We start from the raw sequence: 27,405 nt of genomic DNA, 5'->3' as shown, positions 1-27,405 counted from the left end.
ATAAAAGATTTTGGATGCCATGACTAGCTGGTCAGAGGTGAAATTGATAATACTGGTGCATAGGCTTCCTTTATATACACTAATTTAATCACAGATAATCTATCATCATAATAATATTATTATTATTATAGAAATAAATATTACGAATAAAGAGAGTTTTCTTTTGATTTTGTGTGAAAAAAATCAAAGGGAAGACAAATGAAAAATTCAATGGTTGTTGGTCCTCGTCAAGTCTGTATATAGTAATTTAAACAAATTAAGAAACTCTCGTGGTATTTTAAGCGAAGAATCGAGAGGCCAAAATAAATGCAAGGCAAGAAATTTTTTTTTACCTTTATAGGTTTAATCTGTATTTTAAAAGAAGATTTGTTTCTCATGATTCAAACCCTAATAAAAGGTGCAAAAAAATTTTAAAGAAAAATTGAATAGTCATGTACTATGCTTGTTTAAGACACTAAAAAAAACTCTATTTTGATAGGCAAAAAATAGTTCAAAGAATATATACTCTTATCATTAATATTTAAATAAATAAAAAAAAAAAAGAGTTTGACTTGCGAGCATTTGCACATGATTTTGATTGTTTAGTGTGTTAATAAATTATTCTGAAGGATGTTTAGTGTGTCAATAAATTAAAGCATTAAAAACAAATTTAAATTTCATCTAACTCCCATTAGTCTCCTAACAAGCAGTAGAGAAGTAAAATATTAATATATAAGAGTGTTTAGCAATAACTTAAATTATATAAATCAATTATAAACAAAACGAACAAATACTTTAGTTTTTTATATAAGAAAGTGACATCTCCTAATTCAAGGTCATACTGCGGGCTGTTTTATGAACAACTTATACTTGGTGATCTGGTTCTGCTTTTGACACCCGATATTCAGTGGTCGTCCTAATAAATTGGTGTGCAGGTGTCTAGTATAATTAGTGTAGTTCAAAAATGGGTTGAAACCCTTTTGTTGCTTGTAAGATCGATAAAGAGCAGGAAAAATGGCAGTTTTTTTATATATATATAAAAAAAAAATCATTGACGAATGTCCATTTGATGTCATTCGCGTCCAATTCGATTCGTGATTGAACATAAATTATATACGGTACCAGCTCAAAAGGTCCGTGGCATTCATCAAACTTGTTCCGCATTCAATGATAACAAGATGTTTTCACAATGTGTTCTTATGACTAAGAAATCAAATTGCACGAATTCATCCTTTCTTTGGCGAGGCTGCAAGTCTAGTATACATTCTTGCCATGGATTGATAACCTCTAACATCACCAGAACGTAGAAGATTGCCTGCACTAGTGTAATTACCCGTTAGGAACAATATGCACACATCAAATTTGCAAAACTTGGATATCGATTTGTCAAAGCTCCAAAAAGAAACACTATTTGATGCCCACAAGTGGACCTGTAAAAACCAATGGTGGTGATTATTTCATGGCATGAATTTTCTACGATTCTACATGAGAACCTAAATTAACAAGAAAGGAAACAAAGCCAATAACAAGTGAAGCCTGGCAATGCCAGTTCCTTTCCGATCCTTGCATTCTCAGCTGTAACAATTCCAAACCACCAACGGAGGCAACAATACTAATGGGAATGGCAAACTAGGACAAGCATGACTTGGCAAAGGAAAGAGGTAGATACTGACAGAGATATCCCCAATATTTTACAACCCTTTATTAGAAATTGTCTCAATATCTTACTTTCATTTTTACCATCCCAGAGGTAGTTACTTACAGAGATCTCACCAATCTCTGGAAGAACCTTCATCGGGAGTTACCTCAATATCATACTTTTCATTGTTACTATACTGAAGGAAGAAGTTACTCATTGAATTACATCTTTACCCTCATGTTAAACCATTGTATCACAGTATTATTAAGTCATTGCTATGAATTACTGTTGTTTAGTCACCGGTCAAAGTAAATATATAATGTTGAAACAAAAGGTATATAAACTAAATTACCTGAATCACAGTTTAGAGGGCTATCAGGTTCTGGGTGGGCCATCAAAGCAATTATAGCCCTACAAACAGACTGAAGAGTCCAAGCTGGGCTCCAGGCATTCTTCAATATATCAAGGCATATTTCTCCTGTCTGCAAGTTAATCATAAGCCATAGTCAGTACTCAACCAACCATCTTTGGTGTTACATTCCAAAAACTTTAAACAACAATTTGTAATCTCTCTAGTACAGAAAAAGGGATGCTCCAATTTAGACAGCTTTTTGACCCTCTAGTTTATATTTAAGATTCAACAGAATCTTGATAACACCATGGATCCTAGCTACCCAATCCTCTCCCTCTTGCTCTCTCCTCTAGAAGGAAAAATAAAAGAGTAGCTTTTCTTTATTATTAAAACAAACTCTTAAGTGGGATTTCTTTTGACAGACTCTTGAAACTCTAAATTAAACAGATATAGAAAGCCTGGGTTCAAAAAAATAAAGCACATATCAACAAAAGCTTGTACCAAGCCAATTCATTTCCTTAGCAGACATAGTTGCAGATAACTGCGCAGCATGGCATCAGCAACAGTAAGATCTATTCTCAGGTGCAATGTTGTACATCAAAACTGATTTTTAAAATATCCAACCAATATCACAAGCTGTTAACATTCAGCTTCAGTCACTTCAAAAATTTCTAATGAGTCCACAAAAAACCATACAACAAGACCCACTAGACAGTGGCAGCCACAGAATTCAGGTCTAAACAGAAGACTATTTGTAAGCTCTCTACAACAGCACTAATTGTCAGCAGTTGTCATGCATGTGAGGTCATTTCTAATGGATCTTATCATGTTTTAAATCAACCTATTAAACGAATTAAAAAAGAAAGAGGCCAAACAGATAAAGGTTGAGCTGGAATCAAACTGCGGATTATATCAGGGGTGCCAAATGTAACAAAATAAACTGACTGTAAACACCTTGTCATAACACCTGGATTATAATTACTTCGAAGGTAATAAAGACGTATGATGTAGTTTATATAACTCGAAGCATATTTGATCACAACTGATTTTGGGATTGAAGTTTGACTTGCTTTAAAAAAAAAATTGTTGCAGGAAATGAAAAAACAAACACCAACTTAAAATGCATAATTTTAAGATATAATTGCAACAATTAAACAAAGAAATTGCAGTAAAAATCATTGAATTGATTTAAGATATAAGACCCCTACTACCATCATCTGCCAAAACATCGATAAACAACAAGAGAGCAAAGCTACCATACCAAACAATTCATACCTTAAAATGCACATTTGGGTGAAATATTTTCGTCAAGAACCGCACTTGCGGAGGCTGCAAAGGATACTGTTCAGGAACAGAAAACGCAAGCTGAAAAACTCCACCCTCAAAAGGAGTCTCCGACGGTCCCTATACACAAAAATTACACAAACCAGTCCATAAAACCACACAATTCTACCACTTTTCATCACGTCCAAACATCTTACCTTGATCAGAGCAGTCCATTTAAAAATGTTAGAATCATCACAAACTAATTGAATATCCGGATCAGCTACTTTCTCTCGCTGAACCTCCTTGTATTCCTTTAATAACCTCGCTCTCGATGCCTGCATTTCTCCTTAATATCAATAATTCAATTCACTAAATCCCTAACACAGTTCTATCATCCAATCACACGTAGAAATAAATCAAATAAACAAAATTAGTAAATCAACAGAGGCTGCTAACCTGCATGTTTATAAGCAGCCGTTGATGACCTCAATAGATTTCTTCCAAAAGTAAATTAACCGAATCGCGCTTCAATAACTGCATAATTACGGAGATAAATTATCAGTTAATAGCTCATTAATAAATAAATAAATAAATAAAACTTTTCTCTCGAGTTTTGATTCTGGTTTTCTCGGAATCCAAACAGGTTACCAACAATCGGTACAGGTTAGATAAAGCTGAAGAAACAGGATAATGATAAGATAATTGAAAGTGATTAACGTGATTATTAAGAGCTGGATTAGAATTAGAATCTCACCTGGTTGGAGTTGTGAGAGAAGAGGAGGGGGGAGAATTTTATTCGATGATCGAACAGGTTAACAGTAGTTTTTGTTATGTGGATCGCGGGTTACAGATTTTTCTTTTTGAAGCGGTTTGGTATCTGACTATCTTCACCGTTCATGAGAATATCAACGGATGAGGATTGTCAGATGACGACAATGGTGATCGCAGAACGAGGGAAAGGGTCGTCCTTGGGATAAATTTATATCCGAAACCAAACATACTGGCTTCGGCCGCCTTTATACGCATCCCGCATATATTAATTAAAAGTGATTGTTTTAGCCATGCGAACATTTAAATAATATAAAAAATTAAAATAATTATTTAAAAGTGATTGTTGATATAAAAATAAATTTTAAAAAATAAAAATAATAATTTAACATATTTTTAAATAAAAAACATTTTAAAAAACAATAAACAATGTTAAATATTACTTAATGATCCGATGGTTTTTTAAATTTAAATCCCTAAAATTTTATTTTATTTTATTAGAACCCTTGAACCTTTAGATAACTCATGTTGGTCAATTTTTTCCTAAAAAGTTATAGAAAGTTATGGGTTGATATCTTGGTGATAAAAAAAAAAGATATTTTTATCACAACATTGATAGAGATTGGTTTTTGTAATGTTTTTATATTTATTTTTTCATGCATGTAACACTACATCACTGTTTATAATTGTTAAGAAAGTAGCAAATTTGTTCCAAATATGAGAAAAGTTGTCAGAAATGAAAGTGGTGGAAGCATCCTATAAAGGGAGATGATCATTAGAAACAACATTCCTGATTCCAGCCTCTGGATAGTCAAAAGCAGTCCCTTCGGAGACTGAAACTTCCAAATGGCAGGAAATATTCACACGAGCACTGAACTCTTGAATTCAATAAACCTAATCAGTTTACATTATCGATCAATCAAGAACTGACGGGGGGGAAAGGGGTACAAAAATAGAGGTATCTTTCAGAAAGATGTCCAAGTTGAAACTGTTGAAAAGACCCAAAATCATAAATCCAACCTAATTGAGAGCATCAGCTTCTTCTTTTTTCTCTCTACAAAGAATGTACATGATTTCCAAACAAACACAAATATGGGACCCAAAATAGACCAAAAGAAACAAAAATAAAAATATATATATATATTTTGAAATTTTAAAAAAAAATGGAAAATAAGAAGACAGATGGTGAAGAAAATTTAAAAAAAAAAATTGCAACCAATCATGTTTTCACATGCTACCAGCTCTCCCAGGAGTGGATTTTCCTGGCTTGAATTTTGAAATATCTACTAGGTCTCCAAATAGCTTGTCCTCTGGCTTGGAAGGCTTACCAGATGGCACATAGGAAGAAGTTGGAACCTGGTAAGATGAGTTTCTCAAGCCATTGTCATCTCTAACAGATAGTCCATGCATTCGCTGATCAAGGTACTGTGTCCCTTGTTGCGGTCCATACCCATATCCAGCCATTTGGTTGCCATACACTTGCTGAGGATACATCGAAGCCATCGGCCCAGCTTGCATTGGTTGTGGATACATACCCATGTACTGCCCTCCCTGCATTGCTTGAGGATTCATGCCTAAAAACTGATTGCTCGGTGCAGTCTGCATGTACATACCCACATGTTCATTACCCACTGGTTGAGGGCCATGAGGGTACATACCACTAGGCAGTGGTTGTGAATGCGTGCCAACCATCTGAGTAGCTTGCATTGATTGAGGGTATTGAGCGCCTGCCACTGGACTTGTGTCTGCTTGCTGAGCTTCCCAGGGGGGTGGAGGCAGTGCTCCACTACTTTGAGCACCTTTCAACAACCCAAGGTGAAAGCTTCATGAATTTCAATGCAATAGTAATAAAGAGAAACCTTATTCACTAAAATAAGCAAAACTAAGACAGTCCAAGAAACCCCAACAACAAAAAAATTTATTTCAAAGGAACAAAAGTTAATTTGAAAATAGAAGCACACCATAAACTGGTGAGGCCGGCTGCTGTTGCTGCTGGGGAAGCTGTCCATTCCAGGCAGGACCAGTGCCTTGCATGTATACTGACTGCTCATATCGTGGTGATCCCGTATTCGGGGCATTTCCATTCAGGTAAACACCAGCTTCTGGTGTTTGAAAATTCTGTTGCTGTTGGAATGGTCGAGTCAAGGAATTGGTTGGTCCTGCCAGATTGGTGGGCTGTGTATTGGCTGTATTTGGAGCGTTGTTACCATCAGAAAACATGTCAAACAGAACAAGTGCATTCTGCTGTGACAGAGGGGTGGACGTCTGTGGTTCTCCTACAGGAACAAGAGCCAGAGAGGTTCCAGCCTTTGGTGAGTTATAATCATCACCACTCAACAGGTCCAATTTGGGATTGGCTGCTGCTGGAGTAGTTGGACCATTAGTTGCAGGAGGTGCAGGGAGTAACAACTGGTTTAGTGTTCGAGAATTTGAAGTTGATCTGCAGAAATATTCACTCACAGTCAAATAATATAAATCTCATACTAGAATTTTACGAGTTTAAAACTTTGGCTTCAACTTTCAGCCATATAGCTCGACAAAAGTTAAACAATTTTACTTTGGCTTCAACTTTCAGCCATATACCTCGACAAAAGTTAAACAATTTTCATACACCATTTCAACTTGACCAGTTCAGAATTTCATGCCAGATCTCTTTTCTTGCGGGCATTGGTTGGAACCTTATTTGAGTTGATAACTAGATATGTTTCACAAAACTAATCTGAAGGCTATCAAATGGTTATAATAAATGGGTGACTCCATAAGTGATTCTTTGAGTCATGAATTCAATATCCTCAAAATCATTACTAATTTTGGCAGGCAATTAGCGCAGTACATATAGCCAGATTCATAACCAGTCCCAAGACAGCTTAACTTCACAACCACAAACATATTATCCTAAAAGCCTAATTTAACAGACAATGTAGTTCCAACAAAAGGAAATGAAAAAAAAAAGAAAAGAAAACTATGGCAATAAGATAACAAGACATTATCAACACACAACCACCATGATTGAATGAGAGCTTAGTGAGTGCTTCTTTTTGCATTACAACCTGCTTTTCATATTGTTTTTCGCTTGAAAAGGAATCAAATTTATGCTTTTTTAGGTGTTTTTGGATGGTTTTGATATGCTGATGTCAAAAATAAAAATAAAATCTGAAAAAACATCATTTTGATGCATTTTCAAATGAAAAGAACTTTTGAAAAGCATCCCACACTACAATACCAAACACGCACTTAGGCAATCAATTCATGTATAATTCACAACGCTTATCTGGTCATTTTCTATAGATAAGAAACAGTTGAATAAATCTGCTTACCCCCCATCAGGCTTTTTGTCCTTATTATCTCCAGCATCAACTAGAGGAGCATCAATGTCTACAAGTGCTCCACTAGATTCAGCTTTTGGTTTTTCTGCCAGACCTGGGGCAGAAGTTCCTGAAGAAATGGATTCATGCCTGACTAATACTCGCTGCAAGTCATCATTCAATGCTAATCCTTGACAGAGTAGGGATTCGTCCCTGAAAAAGAAAGTTCAGATTATGAAGCAAAATATGTCAACAGTAGTTCCACCATGCATTTAATACAGGAAGTGGGTTCAAACACACAACATTCTGAACCAACTCATCTCATTCTACCTCTTGTGAAAATGACTAATCTAGCAAACTGGTCAGTCACTCCAGTGCAGGTTCGACAATAACAGTCACAACCAGCAACAATACTATCAAGCTCCGCAACAAATCTAGACTATGACTAGCATATTGCCCCGATCATAAAGATATAATTAATACAGTACAACCTATGCAAACCTTATCTCAAAACAAAAAGGTCACATCATGCCATTAATTTTAGATGTTATTATGTCCTCCTTAGATTCGGAAAATAGACTCATTACTCTGGGACGCCAGAAGCCAGCCAAACAATAATACACTGTTGGAAATTATTATTTAGGATTTGTACTATTTAGGACTTCCACTGTTAATGGGGCTAATTAATATCTAATATTAAACAGGATTTCGTTGTTTCCTTATCTTAATTACAAATCTTTAATTTTTGGGTGTGCCTCACACACATTTATGAAATGGGTGAGCTATTTTGATGAATGAAAAGCTATATAGTGAAATTTGGCCAGCTCTTGTGGATTTCAAATGTGTGGGTTCTTGGGGATTCAAGAAGTGCTCCTTGTAGATTTCAAGTGTTTAGCCTAGTGGATTTTTGGTTTTCAATCTTCTTAGTATCTTTCCCTCTTGTTGTTCTACACCAACTTCATATATCAACAAGCACACACATAAATGACACCACTCACCATGAAAAATACAGGAGAAGTTTCTAAAATACCGGAAAACATTATAGACAAACAAAACAAGAAGAAAGGAGAATGGAACTTACGAAGTAGAATTAACAAGATGCACCACTCTTTGCTTGTATGTACGACATTGTTCCACTAGGTCAACTATAACCTCCTGCCTAAGCCCCTGCAAATTGAGGAGAAAACTCACTGGTTTAAGAATTGAAAATGAGATTAAGAATCTTGATTCACACTAAGCTAATTTACATGTGAGTGTAGGAAGTTTTAAGCACTTGATAACATGCAATTTTTACATTTAAGAACTAATGAGTTCAAAATACAAATTAAAAAATTGTTGACTTTAAGATAGCCTGACATATAAAATAAATCACAAGTTTTTTAACTACCCCAAGGATTGGAAAATGTACCTCTCTGTTCCCTGGGTCTAATGCATTTAGCATCTCTGCTAGAACATCCATGATACCCCGAGCATTTTGAATTTCTGTCATGCTAGTGAAAGGAAGTTCAAAAATTAAAACAAACACACATCTTAAATAACCCCTGAATACAACCATAGAACACAGGATGTAATAAAAATAATGCAACCACCAAAAAAAAAAATTTTGGGTTCATCATTCAGGCATATGCCAAGGAAAGGAAGTGCCAAAGAAAGGCCAAAGCTATGAACAACTTACAATGTCTTGCTAAATAAATAAAAAAAACTGTCATTGGCATACCTCAATGTTGGGAACTCTGACTCTGCAGAAGATTCAGCCGCTCCTTGTGGATACTCAATACTGCGCAGATTTTGAGGATAAGATGACAGAGGCTGTGTTTGTGGAGGTGTGAATACAGGTGCGGAGCTCTCAGACCTTGGAGGGAACACTGCCCCAGCACGCTGAAATAGAGTAATTCACTTAGAGATGCAAACCAAAACAGCCACATTATGATGATCAGAAGTGCTTGTAAAACAGAGTATTGGCAATGAAATGACAAAGTCATGCTTGTTTGGTGATTCATAATGAAATGCACAAATTATTCAGCTATGCCAACTAGGATCAATGTGGCTGAAGGAACACATCATAGGAACATCAAAGGAAACGCACCAGCAACTCTTGGTATGCAGCATAATATTGTGGATATCTTGCCCTTGGACCACCAAAAGCTTCTTGCCAAGTATCTACCAGAATCAATATCTTCTCTTTGACATGAAAGTCAGGCTGCTACAATTAAGCATAACACAAACTATGAACAATTTTTACAAAAAAGAAAAAGACACGGATACAAGATATGTACAGAAACACTCACCTTTTTCTTAGCTATTTTGACCATCTCATGAAGAAGATCTTTCTCTGCCACATGCATATGTACAATGTCCCCACAGTTCTTTATGATTGTCTCTAACAGCTAGAAGCGCCCAGACCAAAATTGAAACAAACTTAGTCCTCTGGAAACAGGGTTGTTAAAAAATGACCAGAAGAGTGGCAATGTTACACTGAGAAAACTGGTGATCCAATTAATACTAAATTAACAGCATCCCCAACAAATTTACTACCTTCTACACCTAATCATACCATCACTCTCTCAAAAAGAGAATTACAGTACAAACTAATTTGACTTCATTTTCCAATACCATACCGAGGCAAAAGAAAAAAAGGATCTCGGACCAAACCCAAATTCGCCTAACACAATCAGATCTCACCTTTCAACCTCAATCAAACACACCATAATACTCTACTTCAGAAATTGGCCAATTTGTGCCAAGTATTCCACTGCACCTGCTTGCTCATTCTCTTATACACACGACACTCTCCTAATAAAACCTAACACTGATTCAATTTACCTTTTAGAAAAAGAAAAAAAAAAGTAAATAGAACCCTAATGTAACAAGCATGCTGAAAAGTATATTGCACTCGTATCACATAAACTGAATAAAGTAAACAGATATATTCATCCAGTGAAAAAAGAAACCAAGAGATGCCAAGCTTACTGTTAGGGCAAGTAGTTGAACTTTTGAATTCCTGCTACCAAGTTTCTTCTTTATTCCTTTGATAACATCCTTCGCTTGCCTGGTAATCCAAATCAAACCAAAAACTTCAAAACGTAAGCAATCTAAAAAAGTTCCTAGTCTTTAGATCGACAAGAAGCAAGCTTTATAATTTATTCAAAATGCAAATAAAAGAAAACAAATAACTAGCCACGAGAATATAACACGGTTCAAAATATTGAAATTTTCTCCTCAGCTAATCAGAATCAACTGTTCGATCAAATTATTAAGAAAGAAGTTTATCCAAGACATTTACAAATTAAAAAACAAATCAATATAAATTACAAAGTAATGAGTTACAAGATTATATATGAAAAAAAAAAAGCTTAAACATGAAATCAAGAGAGAAGAATCAAGTGCTGCGGCGCATACGTAGGGTCGCGATTGCACATATCACAGATCTCGATATTCATAGCCCAATCAGGCCCGATCAGCATGTCGCTCGTGGCTCTTTCCACCATAGAATTCACCATCTCTGCTTTATTTTTCTTCAAGAAATTCAATCAATAAAGTAATCAAATCCTAAATTTTTACCACCGGACACCAATTTCCCGGCGAGATCGCACTCAGTTCCTGCTCCTAAACTCCGGTTAGAAACCTAACGCACTAACGTTCGCTCTCTCTGTTAGGTGTTTTTTCCCTTTCTCTCTTTAGATCCTTTCTCTCTCAGAAGTCTCTCTCTCTCTCTCTAGCAGAAGCACAAACCGAATAGTTTCTTTTTTATTTTCCATAGATTTTTTTTTTCGACTTTCCTTTTTAAGAAGCGAATTTGTTTTTTAAGTTTTGTTATTCAAGTTTTTCAGTTGGATTATTGAAAATGGTGGACCATTAAGATGATGACACGCGTGGGATAGTTGTGCCATAATTTAGTAGAGGGTAAACTACATTATGACCCTGGTAGATTTTATAACGTTCCACTTCGGATTCTGTTTCTAGATTTCGTATTTTTAGTCCTATTGGTTTAAAAAGAAATTTAATGTTACTCCTAGATGTTAAATAAATGCATTTTTCATCCTTTTCTTGTTTATCTCTTTCTATTTTATATTTCTTATTGTATATGTGATAATTATACACAAAATCTTCAAATTGAAAAACAGGAAAAAATAAAAGGTGAGCTTCATATAAAGTCAATATTCAAATCCACACATTACATCAAAGTTTTAAAATTAAAATACCATAAAAATATATTATACAATAAAATGTTTCAGCATAAAAATAAATAGCCTTTAAAATCGACCTTATGGTATATTATGATTGCGTATAAGAAGAAAGATTAATTTGATACAGTAGCCGTTATAGATTGAAAACTAAAAAAAAAGTTGTCTGAGTTTTCTTGATGTCATATATATTAAAAAAATAAAAAAAATCATTGATGAGTTAAGTGAATTTCACATCTTACTAGATAATCAAATCTGGTTAAACTGAATTGATTTTTTCCACCCGTAGTTTAGTCAATCTAAATAAAAAAAAATAATTAAACTGGATTAGATGACACTAGTTATTCAATAAATCTTATCGGTGAAATTGATATTTTTTTAGCTAAGATTAGGAATTGTGTTTGAGATTATTTTTTAAATATTTTTCTTACTTGTAAATAATTCAAAATAAAGTTTTATTATTATTTTTAAAAATTTATTTTTAATACCAACACATCCAAATGATCAAAAAACATTAAATAAATCAATTTGATATAAAAAAAATTAATTTTTTCAACAACATGGTTGGACTGGTAGAACAAAGACAACCATAGTACAATTATTCAACAGTAAAGTAAAATTTAAAATTATTACAAATTATATGGTCGATATAAGAATTATCATACAATGGAGACTAAAATGGAATATTCTTAATATATATAAGGGCTAAAATGTACCTTACCATTTAGTTCACTGCTGATCAGCCGACCATTTGCAATCCAACGGTTTGAATCGTTTATGCGGTGATTTCTACGGGCAATAGTTACTCTTTACCTGCCGTTAAATGACAACTTGATTAAAGGTGGTATTTTAAAGACAAAAAAAAAAAGTTTATTTTATGATAATGTTTAAAAGATTTGTTAACCCTATGTAGAGAAAAGATATAAGATTTAAAAGTTCCAATAAGAAATTGAATGATTTGATTTGATTTATTTTTCAAAATCTAACCCATTATCAAATATACAAATCCCATCCTTTTTTCACCTGAATAACCTAGCCTAGCACCAAATATTTTATAGGGAAACTATGTGTATTATTATTAGTTATGCGTTCTTGGTTATATTTTTTTTCCAAACAAGTATTAACTTGGTTATGTTTGTTTTTATATTTTAAAAGTATTTAAAAAAATTTCAATTTAATTTTATTATTTTCTTTACTTTAAATTAATATTTTTTTAGTGTTTTTAAATTATTTTGATGCACTAATATCAAAATTAAAAACTATTATTTTAATATATTTCAATGTAAAAAACATTTTGAAAAGCAACTGTAACCATACTCCAAAACATGCTATTAGACTTGTATAAAAAAATATTTATTTTTAACATTTATTTCCTATTAAGTAATAATATTTATTTTATGGATGTTTTTATTTATTTTTATTTCCTGGTTCTTTACAAAGAGTGCATATAAAAAAACATGCTCTTGAATGAAAATAAAATGTAATTTTTAAAGAACAAACATGTTGATAAATAAATTGAATTCATATATTTTAAAAAATAAAATTCAATTCATTTTTATTTTTATATCATTTCCCTCACCTTCATCTTATTTTTTTCAAATATTTTTTTTTTAAAAATAGATAGATGAGTATTTTAAAAAGCTAATTTTAGAATTAAATTTTTTCTATTTGAAATTGTAAAATCAAACAAGTTTATATCTAATTTATTTTTATATTATTTTAAAATATTAAATTTCATTTAGAATTCGATCCTAGAATCTCGAAATAATTCAAATCATAAAATCAAGACTTTTAAAAATGCTGAGAGTGAAATAAAGTCTTTCATCGTTTTCTGGTAAAGAAGAAAAGGAAAGGAAAAAAAGGACCAAATTAAGGTCTCTTGTCTCGGAGCAGAAAGCTCTGCAATCTCAGTGGATAAGAAAGTTTCAAGCCATGAAACCCCATTGAAGAACAGCCCACCGTGACGATGGCATCTTCTAGTCCTCGAGAGAAGGAGAAGAAGACAAAGAAGCATATCACTTTTTGCAAAGCAAAACTATACTACAAATTAATTTGAGGACCATGACTGGATATGCTCCTCCACTCATGAGGTTTCAGGCACAGGTGTCCGGCACCGTCCACCACATGTTGATGCAACCTGTCTGTTTCTCTGATTCATCAGGACTACTTTTTAAGGTTCCATGATCATCATGGCCTTGATTAGATGCCACACGGAAGTGTTCCAACATTTTAGCTGATTTGTAGACATGCACATACAACAGTGCCCCTAACAAGTTGGTGACTAGTCAGGACATTCTTTCTTTCGGCAGGAAAAGGTAGGGTTAGAAATTTAATTAGAATCGTTTCTCCTTTTTATATGCCTTCCACGAAGATTACCTTGGATTTGAAAGTGAAAATCTTTGTTATTAAATCTAGATTATGTTGGCCAGGAATAAGACCGACCCGTCTCTTAATAATAATCCAATCTATAAAGAAATTATAAAGTAAATATTAAATCAGAAATTTAAATCGATGGATTTACTTAAATAAAAAAAACATGTTTAATTGATATATAGAAAATAAACAAATCTAATATCAAACTTTGCAAAGAAAACAGTGGTTGAACAGTGCCAAAGAATCATCTTAACCCAATAATTTAAGCTATTTGATGGAGTCTCAAGATATAATTTATATTATTCTCTAATACACCCCTTCAAGTGAAAAACCCTTTAAACTTCAAACTTGTACAAACTTGAGCTATCTTATACTTAATTTTTTACTAGATAGAATAGGGACGGTCATTAAAGCTATGGTATTACATTAAATAATTATTTTAATCTAATAATTTAAGCTATTAAACTAGATTCTAATATATAATTTATATTATATTTTAATAAATATTACTGCTTGAAGTCCACTTTGCAGCACCAAAGAAAGAAAAAATAATAATGGAGTTGAGGGACCAGCACTCGGACCGCAGGGGGGCCCTGATGATAAGGTTCGAGCCAAGATATAAATCCTAGGAAAATGGCTTGCAGGATGCACAAATGCAGTGCACTTGGATATTGATGGTGGAAAAATAAGAGGGAGAAAACCCAGTACAACTGCTGTACCAGAGTTTTCCTCTGAATCTAGCTCTCGCAGTCTTCACAAGGGACCTACCACATGGAACCTACAAATCCTTAAAGCACCACGGCAGATATAAGGTACAGCAGATGTGCCAAAGTTTTGGTCGTAAGAAAATCAAACACAGCAACAAAGAAACATCCATGCGCTCACCATGGCTAAAGAGCCGCCCACGATGGATGGCATCGTGTTGATTTAGTTGAAACTTGGAAGTGTCCTAGTTTTCTGCTATGAATTGAAGAGAAACTACTAAAAATTCGATCGATTATAGAAGATGATGGCTCAATATCAACCTAGCATCACGCTTCCACGTAAATCTCAGTTTGAAGGATGCTTAGTATATTGCAGAGATGTTTTTCACCTTCACCGAAGACCTGATTGTCCCACTGCAACACAGGGAGAACAAGTTCTCCACTGCCAATAAGCTTCATGATCTCATCAGCCTTCCTTCCTTCCTTCCTTCCTCCACAGTCACTTTTTTACCTTTATTCCATGGAGTTTACCCTCCCTTAGCAGCTCCTCTGATAGCGTCAAAACTCACATAGCAGTGCACCCGCTCAAAATTCTGTCAAAGGCAGCCATCAGAAGGTCTTTTTCCTAGGCAGCAAATGCCACATTCATGTAAGGTCGTCCTTCAGCGATGAATCCATCATTATCCAGCCAAATGGATGCATATGCACCATTCTCCTCTGCTTCCATCTTTGAAGGCACGTTAGGAAGGTAATTTACACTCTTCATGGTGGCAAATTGTGGGGGTTTATTGGGATTGATGAAGTTATATCAAATTTAATTAATAATATATTGCTCCATACTTGTAACACAGATTTCATTATGATGAAGTATACAGAAATAAACCCTAGTCTTTGAAAAACTAGTAACAGGGATCTAAGGAAGCCATAATCACATGATATATATATGACTCACCAGAACATCTAGCAGTCTTCGATTTTCCAATTGTGAAATAAACCCAAGTCTTTGAAATGCAAGATTTCTTGGTATTAGACACCAATTATTCAAGTGTCCACTGTCCAGGCAGTTTATGCTAATATTTGAGTGCTGAAAATGGGTTTTGGCAGAGAAGTTGAATGAGAATCCATGGGTGAAGAAAACCAATGAGAGCAGAGCTTTCCGTCAAATAGTGGCTGATCGTATAATCGGTTTTCCTTTTCCTACCAATCTAATTCATTTTTTTTTTAATCAATGATGAAGATTTGAATTGCTCTAAACCATGCTGTTGCTGACTTCATGTGTCTGGATTCCAAGAAAAATTAAGGCAAGTCGTTTGTTTATAAATTTTGCCAGCGAGAAATTATTTTTAAAAAAAGAGAAATTACAATTATACCCTCGTATTCTTGTATAGGTTTTTATTTGATCTTTCTCCAATGTCATCCTCAACCTTTTAAAATTGTACACAATCTTCCCTCAATGTTAAGTCTCTCAATTTCAAATTTAAATATTCCCATGTTCTTTTATGATAGACCCTGTTCCAAATCTTTTAGTTGATTTTAAATTCAATTATTTAAATTATATAAAATAAAATAAATAATATATAGCTAAGTTGTTGCTCATCTTATTATATTTTAAAATCATGCCCATTCAATTTGAATTTAGTAATTTACATAAAATTAATAAAATAAAAATGAATATAAAAGAATCTCAATCAAGTATTTTTACGGTGTTCAGTAAATAACTAGTTATATTTTATTAGTTATTCTTCGGACTCACATAAAAAAATAGTGATAAAAAAAATTCTAGGTGCAGATATTTTAATCATTTTTTGTGGGTCATGAATTTAATTTTTTCTCTTCATTTTGTTTATATTTTTTTTTCAAGATAGATCGATGAAATAACTAATAAGATATTATTAGCTATTTCTTTAACATAATAAATTTTTTTATCTCAGATCTATTAATTTTATTATATGTGGATTTGGATCATTGTAAAAAAATGATAATCTTATTGTGATTTTATTTATTATTTTTTATGCTTTCAACATATAAATATTTTAATTTATGAAACATTGGTAATTCATAATTTATTGGGTGATCCATATGTAATTAATCATAAATACAATGAAAAAAATAAAAAAATTTGGCACTGAATTGTTAAATTTTTATAAATTGATAATTTATCACCAACATATATATATATATATATATATATATATATATATATATATATATATATATATATATATATATATATATATATATATATATATATATGATGTCATTCGGCATCCATTTAAAAAGGAACAAGCCCAAGCCTTACTTATGTTCCAGCTTGGGCCCAACAGGATCACGGTCGCAGCCTCGCAGGGTCCCTCCTCTTTCCTCTCGGCTTCCTTATCAACTCCAAATGATAGCAGAGTCTCTTTCTTTCTATCACAAACACTGCCTTATCTCTTCTAGGGTTAGGCCTTCTCTCACTCTCAAAATTTCCCCGGATATTCTTTCTTGTCCCCTAAAAAAATGACTTCAACAGCATCAGCAACAGCAACTCAAATTCATGTTCTAACAGCAACTGGGTTCTCAACGAAACCCACAAATCTTTCTCCAACAACAGTCTTCTTTGGCCAATCACTCACCAGAACGACACACTCCTTTGGCCTTGTTGCTACAACAACATCTACGACTTCTTCAAGGTTTCCTGTTTCTACCAGTGCAAAGGCCAATCCAACTGGAGAACAGAAATGGACCCACGAAGGCTCTGTCACCGAATCACTACCTAATGGAATGTTTCGGGTCCTCCTAGACAACAAAGATTTGATTATTGGTTATATTTCTGGTAAGATACGCAAGAACTTTGTACGGATTTTGCCAGGAGATAGAGTCAAGGTTGAAGTGAGTCGTTATGATTCGAGTAGAGGGCGCATTGTTTATAGACTCCGCAATAGAGATCCAACTGGTGAATGATTGGGCTATGTCCTTTTCTTTTATGCAACTCGTAGAAAGCATCTGAAGCCACATGTTTTGTTTTTTGTTTTCTGTCCATGCTTGCATATGAAATTATTAAATAATAAAGTGCTTTGTATTCTTAGGGTGTCAAGGTTCCACTCACGGTTCCCATCTACATTTTGCTATTAATCTTTGAGTTTTTCTGAAGACGGGTGTTGTTAACCTGTTGAATATGGCCAATTATAGTAAATCAAGTTGAGTGAAGAAAGAATTTCAAATGGGATAAGGGTAGTGCGTCGAGGAAATATGCCTAGCTAGCTCTCTCTGGTTTGCCTCAGAACCTGTTTACTGTAGTGTGGCACTGATTCCATTTAGTGCAAGTAAAGTGAAAGGTAGTGTCTGGAGTGGGATTTGATCTTCAAGGCCGTTTTGAGAGTGCTCTTCTATTTTGTGGTGATTTTTCTTCAGCTCTTCCTACTCTGAGCCGTGCATGGAATAGGAAGAATGGCAATGCTATACTGTTAATTGAGCTCAGAGCTTGGAGTAGAATTGAAAGAGTGATAATGGTTTCAAGTAAACAACTTAATCCAAATTTTAGTTTGTATGGCAGTTCTTTCGCTCCCTGCTTAGGAGCATATTGCCACTTGGAAACAAAATCATCTGAGATGCTGTGATTTTGTTGCCGCAAGATTTGGTGATGTCTAGATGGAATTAAATGGGATCGATTGCTCTCTATACAATCTGGAAACATGCCCCTCCTTTTGGCATTGGTAACTTGTTGGGAGCTTCCATCTCTTTCTATGAAATACGCTATTCATCTGGGTCTCCAATGGAGTCGATGATATTCTGAAGCTTGGATGTACCAAACACTTCCTTGGAACCCGTTTGTTATCCGGCCCAGAATTCTAGCTAAATTGTCTTTTTGATATTGTAATAACGGATAAAATTAAAAAATTATTTAAAAATAAAGAAAATAATTGTTTTTGACAAGTACTTTTGTAAAAACATAAAAAACAATAATATCTTTATACTTTCTCATCGAGTTTAATGTGCATTAAACAGGAGATAGGATATCAACTTGTGATGTCTTGTTCAATTTAATCCCACCTATCTTGTTTTGTATCAAAAGTTGTGTTCTTCGTATCAAATGTACTCTTGTTATTATTACTATTATTACTGTAGAGGGATAAGAAATGAGCTGATTATTACTACTAATATTATTACTGTAAAGGGATAAGAAATGAGCTGAAATATTATAAAAAACACTAAAAAGTATAATTTATTTTGGATTGTTGCATTGTTGCGGAGATTATTTTTTTTATTTTGATCATTAAAGATTGAGTTTTTTTTGTGGCCATAAATAACCAATTAGCTCTAATTTGTTAAAAAAAAGGTATGATGGAAAGATGGAGGACCATGATGGGAAAAGCATGGAAAATAGGTGGTAACTTCAAAGTTTGTGCAAAAGATCTACTTTGATCCCTATACTTTTCAATTTCTAATTATTAGGCGCTTTGGTTTTTGAAATTTTGATTTGGGTCCAACACTCCATTCTCTTTTATTTTTAGTCATTAGTTTGTTCGAGAGATGAGAGAAGTTACATTCCGGTTAAAAAAAAAAAAGTCTTAATTGACATCGATTATAACCACTAAAAAAATTGATATTTATATCAATGAATTTCATTTAATGAAGGGAGTCTTGTCTAAGTGTTCTTTATCATTCCTATCACTGTAAATGGTAAATTTGAGTTTGAGAAATTTATTGAATTCAAGTTCATTTTGGATTTTGGACCTACTGTAGGATTATTTAATATCATTAATGTGTTTATAAAGATTTTCAGGGTGTTTTAAGTTAAAATACTAGAATCAATTTTTTGAAAAAAAAAACTCATGGCCTAATTTTCCAAAGATCATCTCGTTATTGGATATCAGGCTAGTAGATAATGCGTGGTTTGCTCTATTTAAAAAAAAATAAAGGGTGGACAACACTTATATAAAAAAAAAGACATGACTTGTGAGTTATATTTTTTTTGGATGAGCTTGACACGAAGGCTCGTATATGAGTTTGACCTGTTGTATTTTTTTTATATATATATTTTATTTTTTAGTCCATTCAAGTAAATCAAGTAAAAAAGAATTTGAAATATTTTCTATTGGACACCATTGAAAATCTATTTTTTTCAATGAAATCATAGCTTTTTTATATATTAGCTACCGTTCTTTTGTATAGCAATTCCTGATTATTGCTTCTTTTTTTTAAAAAAATCCGTTCAATCATTGTATTTTTTTTCTTTGATTATTGTTGTGTTGTGGAAACTATATTGTGTTATGTTGTCGGACAAAGGTAATATTTCATAACTAGTGTTGTACTTATAAATTTTGAATAATTTAGAAGTAACTTCATGACACTTCTGCATATTTTTATGAAAGAATTCTTATTTTAAAAAATAAATAAAAAAGTTAAATTGATTGTGTGTGTGTGTATATATATAATATCGGTATTCCAAACCAATTCTAATATCTATGTAAAAATAATAGATAGTCATATTAATTTGATTTAAGTATGTGGTTATTCAATATTTAATATTGCTTAACGATTTTTTTTTTGCTATAACTGTTGAAGAAATTCATTATTTTTCTCGAAATGTTGTAAGAATATAAACATAAATGTTTAATAATTACAAAATCATTAAATGATATCAAAACATATTGTCCTAAAATAATAAAAAAATCAATAGCACAAAGATTTTTTTTCGAGATACACATTAATGACAAAAAAACATTTAAAGAAACCACATCTAAAAAAAACATTAAACGCATTTGTAAATGTGATATTATTTTTTTAAAAAAATATTTTTAATATATTAAAAAAATATTTTTTTTTATTTTTTAAAAATTATTTTTAACATTAATATATAAAAACAAAACAAATACTTGTATACTGTCATAAACATAAGAAATCTCGAATCCTCCAGTGTAGAATCATACGCGCCACCGCACACGAAACCCCGCAACACCTGTAAAGAAATAAAAACCAAAGCAACCGCAGACCACAACCATAACGCCACCGTGTTCTCCACGAATCAGGCACTATTCTCACCGTCGAATACCTTAAAATTAACGTCATTTTTACGCAACTGTCCTCAATTAGTTCCTAATTAAAATAAGGAACCCACAAAATCCAAATCACATACTTGCTTTTTGTTTCTATTCACTCCACAAACCCAAAACGTCACCGATCCGAAATGGCTTTAATCAGCGACGCATTACGGCAAGCTTTCATGCCGAAACACGAATACGAATCTCTTCGCGAAGAAGACAGAGCATGGGTGAAATTACAGCGACCATTATGGATTTCTACAGTGGGAACTATTTGCTTAGTGATTTTTGTTTCGACGACTGTGAGTTTAAAAATCGTGTTTCCTGGCGATAATGGGAAGAGACCGTTTTGCAACGGTAACAGATTACAGCCATTGCCGATAAAAAATGGCGGGGATTCGGATTTGTTTCCTGGTGCCTTTTATTTAACGGATCAGGAGACTGTTGATTATTATTGGATGGTTGTTTTTGTTCCGTCAATGATTGTTTTCCTGGCTTCGCTTGCCTATCTTGTTGCAGGTAAGAATTTTTTTTTGGGGGGGTTTAGTAGATTTTGTTTCCATTTTTGGGTAATGGAGGGTGTTATTAATTGTGTGTTTTAATGGGACTTGGTTGTTCATGAGGATTGGTTTCCATTTATGGAATAAAATGCAACTGTAATTTAATTATTGAATGAAATTTCAATTTAGTATTTGGTTTAGCTTGTAGGGTTTTTTTTTTTTTTGGAAAAATGGGAAAGAGCATGTTTGAATTTTTATATTAGATAATGATAATGGCTTATTGTATATTGCCTTTTCTTGCATTTTGATAGTTAAAAGTTTGTGTTTAAGAAAATGTATTGAGCATTGAAAGGAAATGATGAGAGTCTCATTTCAGAGTATGGCCATTTGCGTAAAGTGATATGGTAAATTGCTTTTTGGACTTAAAAGTTTCTGGCATTTTGTTTTGTGTTTTTTGAGTTAAGAGGTACAGTGGATTTAAATGTAAACTTGACATGGTCAGTCTTGGAGATAGATTGCTCGATGTAATTATCTAATAGAAAGAAGCATGGAATATGGAACTTTTATTCAGGACCGATATATTGAAATAGAGATGGGCATGTGGATAACATCTTGATTGTATAAATACTCCTATTGTGTGTGACTAGGGGAATGAGTGTGGGGGTCTTTTGTTTTGGCATTAAGGGTTCGTTTCTTGTTTTCTCCGTTATCCAGAATCTCATGGTTTTATGCATGATGCAGGGATGAATGTTGCTTATTCTACTCCAGCAAGACATGGATGCTTAAAGGTGGTTGAAAATAGTTACTGTGCTTCAAAAAGGGGTATGTTCTAATTTTGTTGCCCCAGTGATGTAGTCTAAATATTTGCAAGGTCTGTGGTATTCCCATTAAGAGTCTTTTCAGTGTCTAAACATGCCATTGTAGTTATTTATAGGGCTTAGTTTGGTGATTTAGGTTTTAGGATTGTACTTAAAAGAAGGAAACAAATAATTCTTTACACGTGATTTAGTAGTTTTTTTTCATTGGTGCTTCAAGTGTTGGTTGCTGCTATTGTTCTGAATAGTGTAACTCACGTTTGGTTGATGATTATTCTCTCAAACTTACCAATAATGCTGACGACCAAAGGCAAAACATGCTCTATGAGAGGCACAGTAAGAAGGGAGGGATTAGTAAGTTTTGTCAGAATAACACCTGAATTGCTAATATCACATGATATACTGGTTTTGCTTTCCTAAGTGGCTCCACTATGCCTTTAAAGTTCTGATTCATGCAGCATTGGGTTGCTAAGGAGATGAGCAATAAAATGGGTGATTAGTTTTTAAAAGTATCTACAATAAGGCTTTGGTGATGGATGATTCATGCATGAGTACATTTTTGGATCAGTGAACCCTTATGGTTTTTTTTTTATAAAAATTTGTACTAGGTGTCCTTTGCAATGGGTGCCTTGAGGTTTAATGGGTTCCCGGGCATTTGTTTTTATGACAAGTGTAGTGACAATGCTTTATTAAGTCAGATCTAGACACCAGCAGACCTGCTAACTCCTTTCCCCATTGTATATTTGGGTGACAGCGGCAGATCTGGTAATTGGACAAATTAGGACAATGCATTAATTAGTCGGGTCTAGACACTTACAGGTTAATGGGTTCCCGGCCATTTGTTTTTTTTCACTGAGTGTAGGGACTTAATTAGGTCTGGAAACCTGCATGAGCAGATACTGAGTTTGATGCAATCAAGATGTTTTGTTTTAAAAATTGTAATGCACCATAAATCACCTCATTTTCTTTTTAGCCAGTACTTAGAGATTTATGAGATGCAAATGATTTCACTCCCCCAAACCTTTTTCCCTACAAGAGATCAAGAAATAAAGTGGAGGCAGCTGAATGACATTAACACTGATTTGTGCAATCCAAAATATTGATGAAGTTAGAAACTGAAGAATCAATGGGTTGACAGACTGCTGTTGAAATTGATAAAATAAGGACTTCTTAGCAAATCATTTGTCGCTTAATGCTTGCTACATATCTATGAAATTAACAAGAAACTTACTGCAGTTTCCTAGCAAAATGATAAACAAATGGAACAATGGACTCGTTAAGTACTTTAATCCTCTAGATTAATCAGAATGGGATGGCCTTCTTTTGACTTCTAGTATTCTTGATAAGACTTGATCATGGATGATTGGCTCTGCAAATTGCTTGCTGGAAGCCAATTATGGCTGTAAACCCTCTTTTTTTTTCTCTTCAATTTGCTGAACTAATTCCCATGATATTGCTGGAAAGTGAAACAAAGATTAAATATTTAAGCCCTGCCCTTTCAGCATATTCATGATATTGCTTTTCTGTATGTTACATAGAGGTGTTGCCCAATTATTTTATCGATGAGTATCTTTTAACTGTTTTTGACATATAGGTGGGGTGCGATGTCTGTCCATTTTGAATAGTGTCTTTGCCATTATCTTCGGTCTCCTTGCACTGTTTCTTGGTTCAAGCCTCCTGACACTGGGGAGCAGTTGCTCATTGCCTTTGTTTTGGTGCTATGAGATTGCAACATGGGGGCTAGTCATTTTATATGCAGTAACTGCCATCTTTTTAAGAAGGAAAGCTGCTCTGATTCTTGATGAGAGTGATTTTGGTGGTCGAAACCTGGGTCTGGAAATGTTGGAAGCTCACAACATGGTGGTCACTCCAGATCTAGAAAGACGAGTTAATGAAGGTTTCAAGACTTGGATGGGGTCGTCCCTCCTATCTTCTGATGAAGAAGACGAACCTGACAATTATTCAGAATCACCTCAAATTACTCGCACTTCTTCTAACAGACAAAGAATATGATCCTTAAGTCAAGTGGCATGTGTAGCTTTTTTGCAGAGTTTTCTCAAGTCCAGCATCGAGGCCGGATGGAGCTTGTCATGTTAACTGATGGTTATCAGAAGCCAGTTTAGCAGCTGACACTGTAATGAGACGAACAGTGAGTGCATGGCTTTGATGATGATGTCCATGTGACTATACCCTCTGTTGCACTTTTGGCCTCTGAGGTAGTCATCGTAGATATGTAGGTTGTAAATAATTCAATGTTGATTTCACTTTTTATGTTGGGCTCCAGAGTTAATGAAAAAGCAAGCATTTACATTCCACTACTGATTTGATCAACTCGAGAATTCCAGGTCTAGCAAGCAGATTGTTCATACGATTTCTTTTTACACCGCCACATCCCAAAATGTCAGCTGAATTTTCAGGTGACTTCGCTGGCTAAATTTGCTACCGGGGATGGCAATGGGTGGGTATCAATGTATATGTTATTGCTCCATGATATAAAAAATTTAGATATTTATAAAAAAATAGGTTTTGAATATTTATTTTGGAATTAATTACACCGGCTATTATTTATTATTTAACATAAAATAAATAATATATATATTATTTTACTTTTAATATGTTATTTCATAAAGATAAATTTTTCTGTGAACACATCTTTTATTTATCTCAACAAACATCTTGTTTCTCAATTGAAATAATTGTTTGTGCTAAAAAAATATATTTTATGATTGTTAAAATAAACTAAAAAAATTACAATAATATATTTATATTTTATTTAGTACAATTGAAGGCATAGTTTTTAAACTCAACCCGGTAGTTGACTCAACCCAAGACCTTGATCACAGGTTTTGATTAGATCATTGGGTTATCCCGGGTTGAACTTTATTTTTTTTTCATAGAACAAAACGACGTTGTTTTTATAAAAAAAATAAATAATTAACGAGTTATGATCGGATCACCTGAGTTTTTGTCTTTTTCTACTTTTATATAAACCTGATCTGGTTCTAGTTTTGGGTGGACCAAGTTAAATTTTAAAATTATAATTAAAAAAATAAATAAATATAATAAAATCATGTTCAAAATAAATTTAAAATTTTTAATAACAAACCATCGATTTTAATTAAAATTTCATGAATAATTTGTCAATAATATTATTATTTTTAAATAAATACACAATAGCAAATATTTTTTTATTAAAACTCAAATATAAACTTAAAATAATATTTAAAAAACATATCAAAACTTAAAAGTAAATGAATATCATGATTTTTTTTCTAGAGTGTTCATAAAAAAGACCAGAGGAAAAAAGAAAAAAGAAACAGCAGAGTGCCAACCAAGCTTGCCTTGCCTACCATCATAATTGAGAAAATATTTGCACCTCACAGAGTTACTCGCCTGTGTTCAACCAAGCTGCAATGCTAATTTGTTATAAATCAACCAAAAAAATATATTAAATTAAAAAAAAAACTAAAAAAGCTCAGGAAAACACGGTATATTTACTCTATTTTTACTGTAGATTCTAATAGTGTTTTTTTGTTCTAGAATTCTTTTTCTTGCAGGTTTTCTCACACGTTGTTTTAACCCTCATCTCTTTTGTTTTTCTTAACTTCTGTTGCTTGAAAACAGTTGGTGGATGTCCACCACGTTTATTTTTTCAACTTTATCCCCTCTCTCTTCTGCCTCCTGTTTTTGGTTCTTGAAGAGCAAAAACTCATGGTGAATGAACAAATACATCAAGCCTTAGTTCTTTTACATCAGAGAATGTAAGTTAGGGAAACACTTGGTGGACGAATAATTATATTATTATTATTATAATTATTATATTATTATAATATATACTAAAATTGCTTAATGTTTCACAATGCAGTTCACAGTAAAACCTTAAGCTATCCTTTTAAAAAAAAAATTGTATTTTTTATGCTTTTATGGGTTTTTTTTTGTTTTTTTTTTGTGTTTTTTTTCTTTTTATGAATTTTTTTGTTTAATTTAGTTTGTTAATGTTAATTTTTTTATTTAGTTATCAGACTTTCATGACAAGGATCCCGGGTTTGACAGGTTAACCTAATTTGACGAGTTAACCCGATTTTTTTTTCTTTTTAATTAATTTTTTTCGTTTAGTTTAGTTTGTTAATGTTAAATTTTTTTCTATTTAATTATCAAACTTTCATGACACGTATCTCGAGCTTGACGGGTTAACCCAGTTAATTCTGGGTTAACCCGTCAATTTGTTTTTCTATTTAGTTATTAAACTTTCATGACGCGAATCCCAGATTTGACTGGTTAACCTGGTTTGAAGGGTTAACACAGTTAATTCAGATTTTTTTATTTTTCTTCATTAATTTTTTTCTTCCTGTTGTTTTTTTTCTTTTTAATTAATCTTTTTTTAATTTATTTCATTGATATTAAATCTTTTTTGTATTTAGTTATCACACTTTCATGACACGAATTTCAGGTTTGACGGATTAACTCAGTTGATTCAATTTTTTTTTCTTTTTCCTTATTAGTTTTGTTCTTCCGATCTCATCTTTTAATATTGTATACCTTTAGTTTTTTCTTTTTTTTATGTCTTTCACAGCGGACTGCACAGTGCAGTCCATGATAATAAGGCTGATGCATTCTTTTTTCTTTTTAATTAATTTTTTATTATTTAGTTTGTTGATATTAAATGTTTTTCTATTTAGTTATCAGACTTTTATGACACGGATCTCAGGTTTGACGGGTTAACTCGGTTAATTTAGATTTTTTTTTCTTCATTAGTTTTTTTCTTCTTATAAGTTTTTCTTCTTTTATTTTTTTTATTTTTATTTAATTTTATTTAATTTAGTTCATCAATATTAAATTTTTTTCTATTTAGTTATCGACTGATGTATTTAGTTTTTTTTTCTTTTTGTTTTTTTGCTTTTTTTACGCCTTTGATTATAGGTTGTACAGTGCAGTCCACGGTGAAAAGACTAATGCCTTTTTGTTTGTTTTTTTTCCTTTTTAATTAATTTTTTTTTAATTTAGTTTATTAATGTTCAATTTTTTTCTATCTAGTTATCAAACTTTCATGACATGGATCTCAGGTTTGACGGGTTAACCTGGTTTGACGGATTAGCCCAGTTAATTCCATGTTAACCCGTCAAATATTTTTTTCTATTTAGTTATCAAACTTTCACAACACAAATCCAAGGTTGATAGGTTAATCTGATTTGAAAGGTTAACCTAGTTAATTCAGATTTTTTTTCGTTTTCTTCTTTAGTTTTTTTTTGTTGGTTTTTTTTTTATTTTTTTTAATTAATCTATTTAATTATCATATTTTATGACATAATCTTGCAGCTAGGCCCACATCCAAAACTATTGGGTCTGATATTGCAGCAAATCCACTTAAAATTAGGTCATGTAAATTTAATGTTATTATTAATATTATAAATATTACTGTTGGGTCATATGTTGCAGCTAAACTCAAGAATCTTGGAGATAACTTTGCAAAAAAAACTCTAATATTTTTAAATTTTAA

The 27,405-nt window shown here is 32.8% G+C and overlaps 4 protein-coding genes and 1 long non-coding RNA gene across 7 annotated transcripts; 3 read left to right on the top strand and 2 right to left on the bottom strand.

The window, feature by feature from the left end:
- Positions 1 to 1,088: 1,088 nt before the first annotated feature.
- On the bottom strand, positions 1,089 to 4,221 carry LOC133688565 (protein PEROXIN-4). Of its 2 annotated transcripts, XM_062108082.1 has the most exons (6): positions 3,991 to 4,221; positions 3,693 to 3,770; positions 3,452 to 3,571; positions 3,246 to 3,374; positions 1,971 to 2,100; positions 1,089 to 1,294 (listed from the first exon to the last, which is right to left on the bottom strand). In XM_062108082.1, the coding sequence occupies exons 2-6, from the start codon at positions 3,696 to 3,698 to the stop codon at positions 1,206 to 1,208; spliced, it is 474 nt and encodes a 157-aa protein (XP_061964066.1). In that variant the 5' UTR covers positions 3,699 to 3,770; positions 3,991 to 4,221; the 3' UTR covers positions 1,089 to 1,205. The 2 variants fall into 2 exon arrangements, with proteins under 2 accessions (XP_061964066.1, XP_061964067.1); XM_062108083.1 differs by lacking the exons at positions 3,693 to 3,770; positions 3,991 to 4,221 and having other exon boundaries at positions 3,452 to 3,577.
- Positions 4,222 to 4,888: 667 nt separating this feature from the next.
- Positions 4,889 to 11,105, bottom strand: LOC133689547 (TOM1-like protein 9). Of its 2 annotated transcripts, none has more exons than XM_062109437.1 (10): positions 10,709 to 11,105; positions 10,280 to 10,358; positions 9,598 to 9,696; positions 9,396 to 9,512; positions 9,027 to 9,187; positions 8,718 to 8,799; positions 8,391 to 8,476; positions 7,322 to 7,522; positions 5,966 to 6,444; positions 4,889 to 5,803 (listed from the first exon to the last, which is right to left on the bottom strand). In XM_062109437.1, exons 1-10 carry the CDS (start codon positions 10,807 to 10,809, stop codon positions 5,232 to 5,234), a joined length of 1,977 nt encoding a protein of 658 aa, XP_061965421.1. In that variant the 5' UTR covers positions 10,810 to 11,105; the 3' UTR covers positions 4,889 to 5,231. The 2 variants fall into 2 exon arrangements, with proteins under 2 accessions (XP_061965421.1, XP_061965422.1); XM_062109438.1 differs by having other exon boundaries at positions 9,396 to 9,509.
- Positions 11,106 to 14,519: 3,414 nt separating this feature from the next.
- Positions 14,520 to 16,075, top strand: LOC133689144 (uncharacterized). Its single transcript, XR_009841262.1, has 2 exons — positions 14,520 to 15,318; positions 15,675 to 16,075. It is a non-coding gene; the product is annotated as an uncharacterized LOC133689144 (long non-coding RNA).
- An 810-nt stretch (positions 16,076 to 16,885) lies between these two features.
- Positions 16,886 to 17,646, top strand: LOC133688132 (translation initiation factor IF-1, chloroplastic-like). The gene has a single exon (XM_062107521.1). It carries the CDS (start codon positions 17,070 to 17,072, stop codon positions 17,511 to 17,513), a length of 444 nt encoding a protein of 147 aa, XP_061963505.1. The 5' UTR covers positions 16,886 to 17,069; the 3' UTR covers positions 17,514 to 17,646.
- A 2,810-nt stretch (positions 17,647 to 20,456) lies between these two features.
- On the top strand, positions 20,457 to 24,223 carry LOC133688421 (uncharacterized). The gene is made up of 3 exons (XM_062107900.1): positions 20,457 to 21,112; positions 21,835 to 21,915; positions 23,503 to 24,223. The coding sequence occupies exons 1-3, from the start codon at positions 20,740 to 20,742 to the stop codon at positions 23,919 to 23,921; spliced, it is 873 nt and encodes a 290-aa protein (XP_061963884.1). The 5' UTR covers positions 20,457 to 20,739; the 3' UTR covers positions 23,922 to 24,223.
- Positions 24,224 to 27,405: the final 3,182 nt, after the last annotated feature.

The sequence above is a fragment of the Populus nigra genome, chromosome 3 (assembly GCF_951802175.1).
Source record: "Populus nigra chromosome 3, ddPopNigr1.1, whole genome shotgun sequence".
NCBI lineage: Eukaryota > Viridiplantae > Streptophyta > Magnoliopsida > Malpighiales > Salicaceae > Populus > Populus nigra.
The sequence above is the reverse complement of the archived record's forward strand: the minus strand, read 5'-3'. Positions and strand labels throughout refer to the sequence as shown.